General features: G+C 48.2%; 1 protein-coding gene across 5 annotated transcripts in view; it reads right to left on the bottom strand.

Annotated features, from left to right (window-relative positions):
- Positions 1-4,288: 4,288 nt before the first annotated feature.
- Positions 4,289-17,645, bottom strand: part of GGT1 (gamma-glutamyltransferase 1) — a 44,717-nt gene continuing 31,360 nt past the window's right edge. For all 5 annotated transcript variants that reach the window (XM_054288784.1, XM_054288783.1, XM_054288782.1 and 2 more), the window contains exons 2-13: positions 17,001-17,162; positions 15,646-15,773; positions 15,339-15,428; positions 14,179-14,371; positions 12,889-13,046; positions 11,926-12,075; positions 11,299-11,435; positions 9,245-9,432; positions 8,359-8,486; positions 7,968-8,080; positions 6,921-7,034; positions 4,289-5,094 (exon numbers count right to left, since the gene is read on the bottom strand). In XM_054288784.1, coding sequence (XP_054144759.1) covers positions 4,951-5,094; positions 6,921-7,034; positions 7,968-8,080; positions 8,359-8,486; positions 9,245-9,432; positions 11,299-11,435; positions 11,926-12,075; positions 12,889-13,046; positions 14,179-14,371; positions 15,339-15,428; positions 15,646-15,773; positions 17,001-17,158 — 1,701 coding nt within the window. In that variant the 5' untranslated portion in view covers positions 17,159-17,162 and the 3' untranslated portion in view covers positions 4,289-4,950. The remainder of the gene's footprint in view (positions 5,095-6,920; positions 7,035-7,967; positions 8,081-8,358; positions 8,487-9,244; positions 9,433-11,298; positions 11,436-11,925; positions 12,076-12,888; positions 13,047-14,178; positions 14,372-15,338; positions 15,429-15,645; positions 15,774-17,000; positions 17,163-17,645) is intronic.

The raw sequence follows: 17,645 nt of genomic DNA on the forward strand, positions 1-17,645 counted from the left end.
CTCCCCCTCCTTAACACTGGTACATCAACTTTTGGGTCAGGAAGGCAGTGGAAATGCTGCTTTTGGAAGCTTTAGAACTTTCTTCAAATTGCAAAGTATCCGTGATCAGGAGATGTCATTTGCAGCCCTGAGCCCAGCCTGGCCCTGAGCTCAGCCTTCTCACCAGGACTGCTGAGAAGTGATGCAGCTTTATCAGGCATTAGCAGAATTCTCCCATATCCTCCATGCTCCAAATCCCCGTTTACCACAGCCTTCTGTCTCTAGTGTTCCCTTCAGACCACACAGAGGGCATTGTAGGACTCTAAGAACTATCACAGAAAAGGAAAACTTTTGGAGAAGAGAAGACCTGAACACAAAAGGTCCTGGATTTTGCACCTGGATGCAAAAGGTCTGCAGTTAATCCATAGCCTTGCCCTGCTCAAAATTGCCAAGAGAATCAAACGTTCATGAAAATAAAGCCTAAAACTCAGAAAAACCCCAAAGTTCTTCAAATATACAAGGTCAAATTCCCAGAATCTTCCAAAATTCGATTTTCTGAAAGCTCCTGAGCCTGATTGCCCTATGGGCACAGTGTTGTGTGTCTGAGAGACAAAGAAACCAGAGCCAGGCACTAGCAGAGCCTCCCCCTCACACACAGAGCCCATGGGACTCCCTGGTCTCCAACAAATAGAATCCCTCTGTAAACATAAAACAAGCACACACCATTAAAAAACACAAATTAAAACAAGGCCAGCTGGATTTTACGCCAGTGTTTTTACCCACAAAGCCCGTCCAATAAAGCCATCCATTTACTGAAATCTCAGCCTTCACTTGCATTTTAGTGATGGTGGGAGTGAGGCTGCCCAGAGCCAGACATGTGTTTTCCTTCACTAGTTGTACCCCAAGGACTGCAGCACTGCCCTGCTGCAGCAGGGGATGATTGATGAGTTACCAGGTCCTGACCACAAGCTGGAAATCGAGTTTCCCATGGATGGAGCCAGCTCCATGCACTGCCCTGCTCCCTCCTTGGCCAAGTGGAATTCATCTTATATCCCCCAGCTCAGGAAGAGCTGCTGGAGGGTTCTCCATCAGAGAGAATGGTTTCTCCATCAGAGATGCTCACTCATTGTGGAGGTGGCCTGGCAGCCTGAGAGCAGCATCACAGTGCTGGTGAAGGGGAAAGGAAACAACCCCAAAAGCCGAGGAGCAGTTTTTATGTTCACTTTGGCTATGACCATCATAGAAACCAAATCTAGAGCTAATTTGCTGAGGTTTTCTGCCTTGATGAACGCCCCTGTCCCAGCTGGCAGCTCCGGGGTGCACGGTGGTGGTGTCAGGAATAGCAGCTGACACGGGAAGCCCTGACAGGCACCAGACACGTCTGCAGCAGCCCCAGACACAGCCCAGACAGGATGCTGGCTCTGGCAAGATCCGGGGTTATTTCCAGCTAACCCCACCGAGCTGGGAGCTTACAGCAGCAGCTGAGAGTGGCACTGCTGGAGACAGGGACAGCACCCCCAGCTTCCCTGCTGGGCCACCTTCAGCACCCTCTGGTCCCTCTCCATCCTGTTTCACTGCAGAAAACCCAAGTCACCAAGTAACAAAGTCTTCCATTACCTTTGCTTCTGACACAGCTTAGGGTGAAGCACCCTGCAGCACTCCAGCCTGTCACCTTTCCAGCGCAGCAATATCACAGCTTCTTCCCACCACAAAGACATGGCAATATTATCTTTAGTCCAGCACTCACTGCAGTTTAACTGCTTTGCTATTAACTTTGCAAGTGAGCCAGTGAAGCAGTTTAAAAACCCATCACAGATTTAATTTGCAAGACAGAGGGGAATGGGAGTGCAGATCTCTCAGCACAGCAGAGACTTCCAGAATACCTGGTGAAGCTGAGATTGTACCTGCTTTGTCATCTCTGCTTTTACCCTGTCACCTCCTCACTGCTGCTGAAATCTGTGGATCAAGAGCCTCTCAGTTTGGTCTCTCCACATTCCTGCTCCTCCCAACAAAAGAGCATTATTTTTGTACTTAAATCAACTTACATGGACTTTTAAAGCATCATTGTACAGATGCTGCTCTATTTTCTAATGAAGTCTTTGAGTTATATTTTAATAAAGTGTTTTTAAACCTGTCTGGGTTTTTCTCCTCTAAACCTGTTGCCTACCCCATCACACAAGCACAGAGGACTCCATGCAGGTGTTTCTCCAGTTGTTCACTCTGGAGCCTCAGATGCTGCTGGAGAAGCTGAGGAATGGTGCAGCTCGTGCCACTTGTCTCTCACAGCTGAGTTTTGTTCCCTTGCAGAGGCTGGGTGGTTGCCAAAAGAAACTTGTACTAATATCAGAGTGAAGAATGGGGGCAAGAGGTGAACCCTCCAGCTCGTGATCTGAATTGCCTTTTAATGGCACAGCTTCCTTCCACATCAGCTGGAATCAGCCATGGAATGTGTCCTGTTGCAGGCAGCCCTCACCACCACACTGTGTGCCCCCAGGAGCAGAGCCAGCATTCAAAGGGACATGGAATGATGAGGGACCTCAGGGACCATCTTGTTCTGCCCCTGTCATGGGCAGGGATGTCACTCACCAAATCCAGTTGCTCCAAGTGCCATCCAACCTGTCCTTGAGCGTTTCCAGGCATGGCACAGCCAGGGTTTCTCTGGATAAACCTCTGCCAGGGCCTCACTGCTGTCATAATCAAGAATGTAATCTTAATATGTAACTAAATGTACCCTCTTCCAGTTTGAAGGCATTCCCTCTCCTAGCCAGAAGATTTTCCCTGCAGCTGAAACATCCCATGTGGTCTCCAAGCAGGTGGCAGAAGTGCCTGCTCTGTGTACAGATATGTCCAAATGAGATGCAGATAACTACAGCTTGCACAAGTACCCACAGCTTTTTAAAAAAATAAGGAGTAAGTGAAAGCTGTGGCTCAGTTTAACAAATCCTTCCTCTGCAGCTGTAGCCCAGTTTAACAATTCCTTCCTCTTCTTTCCTTTGTTTTTCCTACTGCTAAAAACCAAAGAAACTTCTGCAAAGTCAAGAATTCAAATGCATTTTGTAAGAACAGTTGTAACTAGGAGTGTTTTAAGCTTTCCACAGGGGAAGCTTTTTAACACAGGTTATGAATAATAGGGGAATTTTCTGACTAGCAAGAGGAAATTCAGGAACATAAGAACAAGTGCTGCACCACAAACTGTTAGAGGCAGCCCAGCAGCAGCCACTCAGACCTGTATCAGAAATCAGGATTGTCCAACAAGCACTTCCCAGAAATCAGGTCCCTTCCAATTTTGGACTAACTGTAGTCAGATTCCAATAAGCTTATTTTGCTGTGCAGTAATTTTCTTTATTTCCCAGGTCACACCTAGCCAAGAAAGAACTCAGCTAGTCCCAATTCCAAAGGCAGCCTGACACTGGGGAGCACCAGAAGTGAAATTACAAGTGGAAAAGTGAAAGTCCTAGTTTGGCAATAAGGGGACACAGGCTTGGCCCCAGACTGGTCTCTTGAGGGAACAGGAGGGAACACAGTGAGTAGAGGTCATTTACAGTCACTGTCTTTGCTCCACCTAAAGCAGCACCACCTGTAAGAGCTCAGGAAAAGGAGCCAGAGCACACCCAGGACACATTTGGTAAAAGCTTTGGGTCAAATGATATAAGCAAACATGTATGTCAAAGTCATGACTCTGATTTAAGCATCATCTAGCTCTCACTTTATTCTGTGAGACTGGGCTCTCCTCAACTCCAGACACTTCTAGGAAAGAGGCTGCATGATGCCTAGAGCTTCAGACTTTCATTTTCTTTTCTGTATTTTGAGGTCCTTATGAACTGACAGGAAGTTTCCACAAGCCAAATAGATGAGAGAACTTACAGCCACTTGTGTATCAAGGATTTCAAGAACACCACTAGAGCATGACAACCCCTGGATCATTTGGGTTTGATCTTGGCTAAGTTTATGTGATGTGATGTATTGGTCCTGCACCAAACCCCCTCATGGAGGTACAAACACTCTCAGCTGCTCCATAACAGACAAGGATTTCTGAGAGCTCCTTAAAAGTCTGGTTAACAGTAACTTACCTTTAAACAAGAGTAGCTGCATGGTGTCCTTTTTTAGAAATTTAATTTCCTCAAACTCTGATATTTCACACCTGCAGTATGACATCATAAAATGCAAAGTGCTGAAAAACAAGCTTGTATTGGATATGTAACTATTGTTGCTTACTCATGACTTCATCAAAGCAGTGAAGAAAAAACAAAAGTCTCAGAAGAGCTTCTTTCACACAGACTCTCACCATCCCTTTTTGCAGCAACTGTGCAGGCAAGGAAAACGTGTGACTCCGTATTTATTTATTTTAGTTGTGCTCAGAGTTTTACAGGTAGCATCTTCCCTTTAGACCTTCTCAACAGAAATATAAAAAAGTTTGAAGCCATTTTCCCATTTCCCCCCTCATCTCCAAAAATCAACCGGGTGAAAATGCAGAAACATCTTTTGTTAACAGAGTAGTGAGTTTGGCTTGTCCCAGTCTAGAGCTGGGCTTCCTGCTATGGCACAGACCTATTAGTTTGTAATTTAGAAAACCCAGCCCCAGAGTCCTGTAACTCCCACCTACTCAACAGGAAACAAATATCTTCTCTAGCAGTGACAGGGACACCGTGCAGGGGAAACGCTTCCTGCAGCTTGAGTGAGCAACTGGGCACCCAATCTGTCTTTGTGGGATGGAGAGGAGGCAGGGAACCAACTCTTCAAGGCAGAACAGACTCTTCAAGTAAGCACTGCACGTCCTGGTGGACGCGCCTGTCCTAGCAGACGGCTGTGGCATGAGGCACTTCGGTCATGGCTGTAGAGAACTGTCCCAGTTCCATCAACAGAATCACAGGCAAATGCGTTCTCTTTCCTGTGAGAAGTCCCTGAGTTGCAGATCTAAAGGATCTTCCCCCCAAACACACCTCGGTGTCACTAGAGCAGGAGCAGAGCAGGTCAGTAGCCCGCAGGGAATCCGCCTTTGCGCGAGTCGGAGGCGGCGGCCCAGCCGCGCTCGGTGCGCAGGATGGCCTGGACCACCGCGCCGATGCTGGTCCGCACCGTGTCGTGCCTCCTCTTCCTCAGCTGCTGCTCGATGCCCTGCAACGACAGCGGGGTCAGCACACAGGGAAATGCACCTGCTGCAGCCTGCAATGTACAGCTGTGTGAGAAAACTGCATCTGCTGCAGCCTGCAATGCACAGCTGTGTGAGAAAACTGCACCTGCTGCAGCCTGCAATGCACAGCACACAGGGAAATGCACCTGCTGCACCCTGAAATGCGCAGCTGGGTGAGAAAACGGTACTTGCTGCAGCCTGCAATGCATCTGCTGCACCCTGCAATGCACAGCGGGGCCAGCACATGGGGAAATGCACCTGCTGCACTCTGAAATGCACAGCTGGGTGAGAAAACTGCACCTGCTGCAGCCTGCAATGCACAGCACACAGGGAAATGCACCTGCTGTACCCTGAAATGTGCAGCTGGGTGAGAAAACTGCATCTGCTTCACCTGCAATGCACAGTGGCGTCAGCATATGGGGAAATGCACCTGCTGCATCCTGAAATGCACAGCTGGGTCAGCACACGGGGAAAATGCACCTGCTGCAGCCTGCAATGTACAGCTGTGTGAGAAAACTGCACCTGCTGCAGCCTGCAGTGCACCTGCTGCACCCTGCAATGCACAGCGGGGTCAGCATATGGGGAAATGCACCTGCTGCACCCTGAAATGCACAGCTGGGTGAGAAAACTGCACCTCCTGCACCCTGCAATGCACAGCTGGATGAGCACTGTTCGATGCCCTGCAATGCACAGCTGGGTCAGCACACGGGGAAAATGCCCCTGCTGCACCCTGCAATGAATGCACCTGCTGCAGCCTGCAATGCACAGCTGCATGAGCACAAAGGGACACCGCACCTGCTGCATCCTGCAGTGCTCAGCTGTGTGAGCAAACTGCACCTGCTGCATCCTGCACCCCGCATCCCCCACAACCAGCCAGGTGCTCAGGGCTTGTGTTGCACAGGGCTGTGTTGTTCCTCCTCTTCCCTTTGCCCTACTTTTGAAGGAGTGGAATTCAGAATTTGATATGTGTGGTGCTCAGTGTGGGTTACCAATCTATTCTTGGTCACAGATATTCACACACTAACAGCCAGGACTGATGGATCCTGTCTGGCAGTGGTGGAGAACACAGGACTTGTAGAGAGCAGGGCATCCTCCTCAGTGCTGGCAGATTCCAGCTCTTACCTTCATTATAAGCTTATTAACAGAGGAACTTCTGCAGAGTTTGATAAGAAAACTGCATTATGTAAGACTGTTTTCCCAAATAGAGAGGCACAGAGATATGAGATAGGTACACAGAGGCAGATACAGAGGCATGAGAGATGTCCAAAGCCTGTGCCTGCCTCAGGCCTCTGGGGATGTGCAGGTGCTCAGGGTGAGTGAAGCTGCCAGCTCAGGTGAGGGGTCTGGAGAGCAAGGCAGACCTTGCCATCAGCTCTCCAGCTGGCAGAGCTGTGCTGACATCTCTACTGTGAATTATTTTCAAGCCTGTTCCCAGGTCCTTCTGGGCCTTCCAGATTCATCATGAGGTTACACAGCAGGACAAGAGCTCCCTGAGACTGACTGGACTGAGACTGCTGCACGGTCTGGGCCCTGATGTGGTTGGCTGTTTTGCAATTCCTTTGTGCCAAACATCACTGCAAGCAGATGCTCAGTTTCAGACACTCTTCAATGCACTCCCTTCACCCCTGTGTGACTGAGACTGAAGGTGCACTTTGCACAGCTCACTGTGACCCAGCACCAGACCTGTACCAGCTTTACTGCTGCTCACCTGGGAACATTTGGCCAAACCTGATGGTTTTCCACAGTGCCTGCCCTCCCAGCACCAGGGGCCCAGCTCATACACGTTCATGTACGGCTTGGTGACACCAACCTCCTCTATTTGCTGCTCCAGCTCTGTGATGTTGGGAAACAGCTGATCGTGAATCCTGGGCTCCTCCACTGCGCTCTTCACATCATAACCAAACCAGAGGGAATTCATGATTGTCTGTGAGAAGCAAAAAGCCTCAATGTTAATGACTATGTTCAGAGAAGTCTGCAGGCAGAGGTGCCTCAAGGATGCTCACCAGAGCCCACCAAAGGCACTGTTTCTGGGTTATGTGGCTTTCAGTGGTTCTTCTCTTGGCCAAGCAAAACACAGGTACATTGCAGCTTGTATATGCTCAGGAGGATTCCCACACGAAGAAACCATGAGTGACTAAAATGAACACAGCAAAAGGATCAGATCCCTGAGCCATGGTGGCTGGGTTTATGCTGCTGGAGCCAAGCACACAGCAGTCACCTCAGCAAACACACCTACAGCTTCCTGCTATTGTACAAACAGTTCCCCTGGGCCTGGCTCCTCTCTGCAGCACTGAACTGCAGGCTGGAGCTGCTGGGAGGTGAGAACACTCAGAGTCCAGGGCTTAGGAAATTGTTTGTAGTGGTTTTTACAGATTTCTCCTATACCTTAGCCAAAAAAGCCAGATCCAGCCTGGTGCTGCTGCCACAGCAGCTCACAGAGGCCCTGCCTGTCAGGCCTGACACCATACCTGAGCTGAGTTCTTGTTTAGCTTCTCTGTGGGACTTTGATCCAAATTGGGATGTTGGATGGGAACAACTCTAGGTAAATAGGTTCATGGAGATGCAGAGAACAGAACTCAAAGCAAATCTTGTGCAAGTGGTAAGAACTTGCCAGAGAAAACGTCACTAAAGGAGGCACTGGAGTCACTAAAGGGGGCAATTTAATAGCAGACCTTTTGTAGCCCTGGCAGGAGTTGGTGTTGGAGGTCTGGCCCTCAGAATGCCAGGCAGGAATCTCCTTTGCAAGCCCCTGGCCCCAGCAGGGAGCCACAGCCATGATCCTGTCACAGGTGCAGACAGGTGTCCCCCCAAATGCTGCCTCTCCCATTTTGCCCCATTTGCCCACACCCTCACGTACCAGTGCTGTTGCTGTCGTTATTTTTGTTCCTCCTGAAGCACCGACCACCATCCTCACCTGTTTCATTTTATCCACCAAAATGGAGGGGCACATAGAGGACATGGGCTGTTTACCTGGTGGGGACACAGAGGCAACACAGAGGCTCAGCTTTCTGCCTGCAGCTCACAATTTCCAGCTCTTGCTCCACATCTAAGCTCAGAGGCTCAGTATTCACCTGCCTGACTCAGCTCGTGTCCTGCTCAGCCCTTGGGGATCCTACCATCCCCTGCACTCATCTCCTTCCTGACTCTCTCCCACCCCTGTCCCCTGTAGGTCCCATGGCACAGATGCTGCAGTGTGAGCATGCACAATGCAGCCAAAAGGTTGGGTCAGGAATGCAGTTTACAGCTACCTGGAGCTATGAAATTTGCTGGAGAAGGAGGGATCCCAAATCCATTGATGATGTAAGGTGAGCTGAAGTCATCCATTTCATCATTAAATATGATTCCACTCACGTTGGATCGTACATCAGAGCCAAAGCTGGGGAAAACAAATTGTCAAAGTCAGGTCAAACCCACAGAAAATCCAGGCAGAGCTTCAGCTGAATTTACTGCAATGTGAAACCTGGGATTTGATTGGAGTAACGCTCCACTCCTTCCCATTGTAAAGGACATTCTGTCAGCCCTAGGGGGAAGGAAGCAGTTAATACTGTGAGTACACAGCTTCATACAGAGGAAAGGCAGCCCAGAGCCCTTCCTACACCTCCCCTGCGAGGATCCCATGGGGAAAACCAGCACAGCACCTCAGCACAACTACTGCCCCTTCCAGGTGGGCAGCACTGCCTTCCATTCAGAGGCAGCACATTTGGGAATGACTGGGGCTTTGCTTAGCTGTGTCAAGCTGGAGACATTTTCTATGGATAAAAATAAGCTTCACACCCTGGCTCCAGGCCATATGTGTGAACACAGCTCTTTCTGACAGCACTCACAGCCAAACACTGCGCTCCCAGGCCAGCTGCGTTAGCTCAAATTCCTTCCAAAAGCCTGGGAAATCAGAACCAGCAGCAATAGCTGTGCTTATGAGAAGATCCAGATGCAGCCAGTGTTGTGGTGGGATCCAACAAGAGAGAGGACACAAGCACTGAGAGAGGCCTCAGTGTTGGGCTCAGCAGAAGTGCCCATCCCCAGCAGTGCTGACCCACAGCCCGCCCCAGAGGTGACACTCAGAGGTGTTTGACACCCAGAACCAGCGCTAGGAAGGTGGCAAAGCCTACAGGGAAGGAATGTCTGAGCTCCTACTATTGGTTGATGGTGCTGGTGGCGGACACAGCACTGCCATCGTCAGCCACAACGGAGACGTGGGATGTACCGGCATTGTCTCCAGAGTAGTACACGGGCTCGTAGTACTCCACGGGGTGCGAGGTGTTGTCTGTGATCTTCCTCCACAGGCTGTCCGCAAACAGCTCGGATGTCATGTTCCTGATTGCCTGCCAGAGAAAGCCAGGGCAGCCACTCAGCACGTTGAGGCACGTACTCGTGTGAAAAATGCATGTATTTTATGTTTGGCTTTTGGCAAATATTAAAATGAATATTATATGTGTTGTGTTAGAAAGTAATGCTGTATTAACTCTCTTAGGTACTGTGTTAAATATATTTTTAGGTTATAAAAATTGTTAAAATGGAAACGATGCTATGTAGGGTACATTTTTTAAAGAAAGGACTCGCACTGAGATAGCAGCCATAGGACACCCGAATCTTTCAGAGAAAAAGAATTTACTGCTCATTATCAGAAGAAACAAACTTCTTCCCTCCTCAAAGGCACTGTTAGGATTCAGAGGAAGAAGTTGATGATGACCAGCCAGAATCCTGTGTTTAAATGGAATTTATGCATCATGTATGAGCTGTATGAATATGCAACAGGCTGTTGCTTTTAAGGGTTAATCCTCTGTTGACGTGGGTCCTTTTTCAGGCTCGTGCTGCCCAGATAAAGGTACCCGGATGTCTGTAACTCTTTGTTTCTATTGTCCTAATTCAAATTGTCCAAATTATTATTACTCTAATTGTATTACTATTTTTATATAACCGTTTTATTACTATGAAGCTTTTAACATTTTAAAAACAAGTGATTGGCGTTTTTCACACTCATGAGCCTGTTATCCCATACTTTACACCACACAACAGTGGCAAATCCCAGCAGTGAGGCTACAGGTTCCCCCCAAGGGTCTTCCTGTGGTGGTGTCCACTGGGGTTCCAGCACAAGGGAAGAGATGAGAATCTTGACTCTATGTTTCAGAAGGCTGATTTATTAATTTATGATATATATTATACTAAAAGAAAATTATACATTAAAATTATAGTAAAAGAGTAGAAGAAAAGGATTTCATCAGAAGGCTAGCAAGGAATAGAAAGGCATGATAACAAAAGCTTGGAAAGAAAGGAATGATAACAAAAGCTCGTGACTCTCAGAGAGTCCAAGCCAGCTGACTGTGATTGGCCATTAATTAGAAACAAACAACATGGATCAATCAAAGATGCACTCATTGCATTCCACAGCAGCGATAATCATTGTTTACATTTTGTTCCTGAGGCCTCCCAGCTTCTCAGGAGAAAAAATCCTGGCAAAAGGATTTTTCATAAAATATCATGGCGACAGTCTTCCTTCTTGGAAGATGGACACTGTAGCAAAAGATCATTTTAAGCTGTCACAGGAGCAGCTGTTAAAGTCACCCCTTTGTGCAGAAGTTGATCAGCATCCATTATTGCAGGGCTATGGAAAGCTGCCTCCACACTGCTGTGAGGGAAGCAGGGCTACACTTGCTGCAGGGACAAGAGGAATGGGATGGGGCAGAGGACAAGGACAAAGCAAGGTCTGACCAGAGCTCTGTAAGTTGGAAATTTGTGTTCATCAAGCTGGGCTGGGCTCAGAGTCTGCTGCTTTTGCAGAAGTAAAGCACAAAGTGCAAAGCTGGGACAAGCAGTCTCATCCCTTCCCATCTGCTGCTGCATTTTACTACAGGCAAGCCTCTGGTTAGAGAGCCACAAGGATGCTGGGAATATGGTGAATAAGGCTTCAAACACTACAAAAGCAGGCAGGGTTAGACCTAAATGTACTCCAGCTCTCCTGGTGAATTGAGGAGTTTGCTTTTCCTTCCAGCAGGAAGGTTGCCTCCAATTATAGCCCTGACAGCTCAGCCATGAGCCACACAGGGCATCACTTTTTGGCTCAGAGCTGTTTCTGTGCCTTCACAGCAAATGGCACAGAGCATGCTTGACAAAGCGGAGTCACCAAAAACCTTTAAGCCACATTCCAGTCAATTTTGGTGTTGCAGAAAGAAAAGGCTTTTGCCAGGTACCTCTGTAATGTTGACAAATTTGGGGTCTCCCAGCAGAGTCCTCTTGGCGTAGGCGAAGCGAAACGCCTCCAAGATGCGGTGGTAGGTCAGACCCCTCTCCTCCACGGTTCTGATGCTGGCAGCAGAGAAATTATATCCTGGAAACAGAGCACAAACAAGTGTGAACACAAAGCACAGGGTCCATGGATTGCTAATGCACCTGTGCCAAATGTAGAACCTCTAAGCCCAGGTGCAGTCACTGGACTGTCCTCATCTCCACATGGAGAGCTCAGGAGCTCTGGTGGTTCTGAGCACTGTGGGAGTCACCAGCAGAATTTGTACTTGCAGAGGTGATTTCCAAAGAAGCCTCAAGTAAATGTTAGGTTCCACCCATACAAGTATCAGGGAAGCTCCCCCATCTGGAAAATATTTTTCCTCTTGAACCTTGTATTTCAGGTAGGAAGGCAACATCCCTGAGTTTACAGCAGAACAGGAATGTTTCTGCATCTCTGATCTCTCATGGGCTCTCAGACCTCTCACCTGCTGGAGGCCTAGCCCCCAAAAACCTTGCTCCCCCAAAAAAGGTGATGTCTTTGGAGCTCTCCCAGCTCCTGCTGCCTGTGGGGCACTGCTCTGTGGCACTCTCACCTTTCAATATGTTCAGAATGAGGGCCAGGACTGGGCCACTCAGGGGGGCACTGGGTGTGTAGAGGGTGAACTCCCCGAGTTGGATCTGTATGGGGTCCTCGATCACTGTGGCATTGTAGTCCCGCAGGTCTTCCAATGTGACAATTCCCCCTGGAAAGAGAAGGAAAATGGAGATGTGGGTTTGTGTCATCTCTGGTGGGAAGGGGAGGTCATGCTCCACCACCATGAATCACAGCGTGGACAAATCCAAAAGGCAACAAGGTGAGGAAAGCAAAGATGTGTGCCCAGGAGATTTACTCCTTGACAGATCCATCTCAGGCTCAGATAGCCTAAGCACAAAGTTGGGCTGATTTACAGCAGCCACAACTCTGTGATCCATCTTATTTTACAAAGGACACCAGCAGTGTCTGGCTACAAAATGTCCTTATGAATTCTGTTTACAGGAGGAAGATGCAGTTCAGGGTGCAGATGCTTTGTGGCATCCCACGGGTAGAATAATTTGAGTGTTCCTTTACCTTTCTTATGTGAAGGGGGAAGAGAGTAAGTAATTATCCACCACAAATAAAGCCAGTAATTACTCACAGGGAGCTCACCAAGCCCAGTGCTGGCTGCTGAGGATGGGATACTGCCACCATCTAGTGGCACCGAGAGACCAAACAGCTCAGAGCTCACCACGGATGGAACGTTTTGGGCACAAACTCGTGGGATGCAGGCTCTGTGAACAGCCTGAGCTGCCCAGACTTGGGAGGCTCTGTGGCCCAGCAATGTACAGCAAACCCGCCCCATTTCTGACTTTCAAACACATCTGTTAAAGTGCCTCTTTTGGGTGTCCTGCTGCCACAGATCTCAGAGGCAGCGTTTCAGGGCTGGCCTCTCCCAAGGTTCTGCAGGTCACTGGCTGCTCCTGGGGCTCTGAGCAGTGTGGTCACTCCTGCTGCTTGGGAAGGGTGTCCTGGCTCTCACCTGCATTGCGGATGTCAGCAATGATCTGCTTTGCCAGGCTCCCTGTGTAAAAGGCATCTGCTCCTTCATTGGCTATGGTGGCGTACGTCTCGGCTAGTTTGGGCATCTTGATGGTTTCACCCTCCTGCAGGATTTTCCCTCCTTTGCAGAACACTTCACTAGCAGAGAAAGGAGATTGGGAAGATCAGATATGAGGGATAGGTTCAGAACTTTGTGTGTCAGTGGCAGCTGAAGCAGCATGGGTGTTCATGCTTGGTGCTTCTTGGAGAGAAGGGAACTGCCTGAGCCATGGGCTTCTCAGATCCTGGCACTGGGACACAAAATTGAGCAGTGCTTTCTGACCTGCAATTCCACATGCTCAGTGTGCTCCATGGAGCCTGCAGCAGGGATTTCACCATGGCACCACCCTCCCTGCCCACCCCAGGGGCCAACAAGTGCTCAAGATGCACAGGAGGGGCCACAGTCCTGGACTCAGCAGTGCAGTTCAGAGCACAGCCTGTTATGCGATGAAGTTCAAAGCTTCCAGTAAATCCAGAAGTGTTTCAGTCCCTGTCTGATAGATCACTTTAAGGAAGATTGCTTCCTCTCCAGCTCCCTCATGATGGATCATGATTGTGCTGCTGTGGACCTGCCTGATTGAAGGACACGAGGCAGGCGAGGGTGTACATTATCAATTAGATAGGAAACAAACCTGCAGCTGGCAGAGATTTTAGGGAAAAGAGAGAATTAAGCATGATTTCCATCAGGGCTGTTCATAAACACTGAGGGTTTCACTGTAAGAAGTGAGGAGTGTTTAAAACCCTTCATGCTCAAAGTCTTTGCCAGAGGTGGATGGTCAGAGGCACTGCTTGAGGAAGGCTGATTGCAGAGTAAGAGATGATCCCAATTCCCACATCCTGACAGCAGAGGTGTTCAAGGAGACTGCAATTACTCCAAATGCAGGCAGGATCAGCTTGGTGCACTCACAGCATGAGGAAAAGCAGGGATTCAGAAAATCCATTGCCATTGAGCAGGCTGACCCCAGCATGTACTCCAATTCCACCTTGCTCAGACAAATGGGCTTCAGGAGCAGAATTTCTCCCCCTTTAAAGGTCAGGACTGAACATTCCCCATGATTTAGCACCTTTAGGTATCTGCAGTGACCCCAGCAGGCACAGTGAGTGTGGTTACTGCAGGGGATGATGATGATACACTCCTCATGGACACTGCACTGCACAAACACAGGGAATTTGCAGATTGGATGCAGCCACTCCAAATTTCTCTGCATAGAACAGCAACTGCTCTACCTACCACAGCAAGGGATTGTTTTCAATTGCCTCCTCTTTTGATTTGATGGCTGCAGCAAGGCCTTTCCCAACAGGGAATCCTTCTCTTGCCAGCTTGATGCTGGGCAGGAACAGATCTTTCCATGCCAGTTTGCCATGCCGTTTGTGAGCCAGCTCATAGCCACGGATTTCTCCTGGAACAGCAATTGACAGTCCACCTGCAGCAGAAAAGGAATGGGGTAAGTCTCCCATAGCAAGAAAAGAAAGTGGTTGATGAGCAGGAGGTAGGGCAGGCATCTCTGCCAGCCCGGGTTTAGGCAGGGCTTGTGTGACCTGCTCAGCTTGTGAGAATTAACAGAATTAACAGAATAATTTGGTCTGACATTTGTGCCTACGTATTCTGAACCTCTGAAACCCCTCTGTGCTCTTGCTGGTAACTCCAGTTTTGGGGTCATTTCCCTCTGTAGCCTCTGCACCACAGCAAAGCTGCTAAGAACACAGAAACTGTCATGGGAGAGGACACAGACTGTGATGTACAGGAACCCAAAACTTTGTTACAGCATTGTAGCTACAACTGGAACAGGCTGATGCCACATCCCACAGTGATGTTGCAGTTTGCTCCAATCCTGGTTTCTCTTGCATCTCCGGGAAGTTCAATACACTGCTCAAACCCCCTCCAAGATGCTTGCTTAGAAGGGTGACCATGAAGAGGACTAGTTAGTATTTCTTCCTATTTCTTATTAGAAAATACTTTCCTGAAAGGAAACGTCTCTGGACACCCCAAGCCTAATGGGGCTTGTGGTTGAAGCCACCACCACAAGTAATTTAGAGAGGACACCTGAACTGACAAAGCCCAAGGTGATCCACACAAAGATGTATTCAAAGAGGTGGAAAGCAGAGATGGCACATGTGGAACAGGTCACACTCAGTGCTTTGCATTCACCTGCTTTTTCATGAAGTGCAAAGCAGAAAGTGATGGGGTCCCTGACTTGTTTAAAGGGCATTGTTTTTAGCTTCTTTGTCAGGCCAGAGTTTGCAAATTCTGTAAGAGGATATTTCCAGGATATTTCTAGTGAGAAATCCTGTAGATAGGCAAGAACCAACCATAAGAAATGCTCTCAGTGTAGATGTGCTGATGCTGGAGCTCTGTGGTCCCCCCAGGCAGTGCAGCAGCCTTTGCCATACCTTTCAGAGAGAGCTGTGTGTTGTTCCCAAACATGTCCTCTGATGCTTTCTTTGGAGCCACTTCTCTTGCATTAATGATTTCCACTTTCCCTTTAATGACAGAGCAAGGAAGATGATGTTTAGCTCTGGACCCTGCACACAGCCACGGTCTCTGCTGGAGGACTCTGACCAACGTGAGCCAGGTCCTTGGCAATTATTTTTGCCATTCTCCCAGAGGCTGTGAGCATCATCCACCTTCTCTAGGTAGGATAAATCACTTAGATAAAGCTCTCCAGCTGTTCCAGGCGTGTGTGGCCGTGTCCCTTACCTGTGCTGCTGTAGATGGTGAAGAAGAGGCCCCCTCCAATGCCCATGCTGTGAGCATTCATGAGCCCCACGCAGAGCAGGGCTGCGATCGCGGCGTCCACCGCCGACCCTCCCTGCTTGAGGATGTCCCTGTGAGCAGGAGGGAAGGGACATGAGACAGTGCCTCAGCTCCCTGTCAGCGCTGCATGGCACATCCTCTGAGGCCCATCTGTCCGCTCCTAGCCCATGTGCTCCTCAGGAAGCTCTGAGCTTCTGTCACCAGGGAGAACAGACCCTCAGCGGTCAGTGTGCCCTCGTCAGAGACACATCCAAACCAGCCTGGGAACAGCGAGAGGTGACAGAGTACACGTGGGGACAGACATTCCACACACATTCATTACACTGTCATGAGAAATTACAGCTTGCTCAGGAGCCTTGAACCTGCAGCACTTGAGACTAGAACTGAAGGATACCTCAATAAATGTTTTTATTTAAAGGAGGTAGAAAGAAAACTCTTGATCTCATTGATTGTGGATCCAAGGAATATTTGCCTGCTATGGTGTCTGTGAGCAGCTGCAGTAAAGCTGGTCAAGCATGGTAAAAGCCTGGGGTTTATTAGGATCTCCTCTTTCTACAGGTAGATTAGGGATTGATTATCCATGCTTGATGGATATTCATGGGTTGGGCAACTGCAGGGATTGCACCTGAGCATTGGGGAAGCAGCAGTTGTGTCTCATGGCACAGCTGTCAGAGCCAACGAGACAGGGCACAGTGAGTGGGTTGGCACAGACATATTTTATGAAAAATCCTTTCATTAGGATTTTTTCTCCTGAGAAGCTGAGAAGCCTCAGAGTAAAATAAAACCAATAATTATCTGCTGCTGTGAAATGCAACAGGTGCATCTTTGATTGGTCCATGTGAGTTGTTTCTACTTGTTGACCAATCACAGGTCCAGCTGTGTTGGGACTCTGTTCACGAGATTTTATTATCATTCCATTTTTCCTTCCTTTCCAACCCTTTGATGAAATCCTTTCTTCTATTCTTTTGGTATAGTTTTAATATATAATTTTCTTTTAATATAATATATTAAAATATTATAAATTTAATATAATATATAATATATATTATATATATATAATATATAATATATAAAACATAATAAATTTTTCTTCTAAAATTTTAATATAATTTAATTTAATTATATATAAAAATATAATTATATATAAAAATATAATTTTATATATATATATATAAAATTTAATATAATAAATTTTCTTTTAAAATAATAAATCAGCCTTCTGAGACATGGATTCTCAGAAGATTCTCATCTCTCCCCTCGTGCTGGGACCCCAGTGCACCCCCTCCCCCAGTGGGTACCTGCCAATGATGGAGCAGGGCCCCGCGTCGGTGGCCACGGCCGCCCTCCTGTAGGTGTGGGGGTCCCCTGAGCGCAGCCCAAAGAACAGCCCTAGGAACAGCACCAGCCCCAGCAGGGCTACAGCCACCACTGCCACCACCACACAGCGCGTCTTCATCTTCCTGTGGGGAGAGACAGGATGGTCAGCCCTGCTGCCACCTCCTTTGGAATCCTCAAACCATCAGCTATCACCCTTACAGCGGGCAGGGAACAGCACAGAAACCTCCAGATGCACAGGGGAGAAGGGAAATCCAGGGAGCAGAACACAACTGCTGCCAGTCATGGCTGACACCATCTTCAGGACAAAAAAAAATTTAAAAAATTAAAAATTTTAACTTCACATAATCTGCTTTTAAATGCCAGGTCTGTGGAGGAGTCTCTGTCTGGAAGGTTGTTGGAACCAAGGACATCCCTCTGGGTGTCCAGAGTTGTTGGGACCCCTGCCAGGGGGCTCAGAGACCCTGGCACACAGCCCAAAACATCTGTGGGTTTGATTATGACCTGTGGTGCAAATTACCAGCTTTGTATGAAGACCTGAAAGCCACAGAAGTTTAAAGAGTGTAATAATAAAATTAACACTGGGTGAAAAAGTAGATTTTGGGGTT

Source organism: Melozone crissalis, unplaced genomic scaffold (genome assembly GCF_028551555.1).
Source record: "Melozone crissalis strain CALT ecotype California unplaced genomic scaffold, PUWL_Pcris_2 ptg000063l_1, whole genome shotgun sequence".
Classification (NCBI taxonomy): Eukaryota; Metazoa; Chordata; class Aves; order Passeriformes; family Passerellidae; genus Melozone; species Melozone crissalis.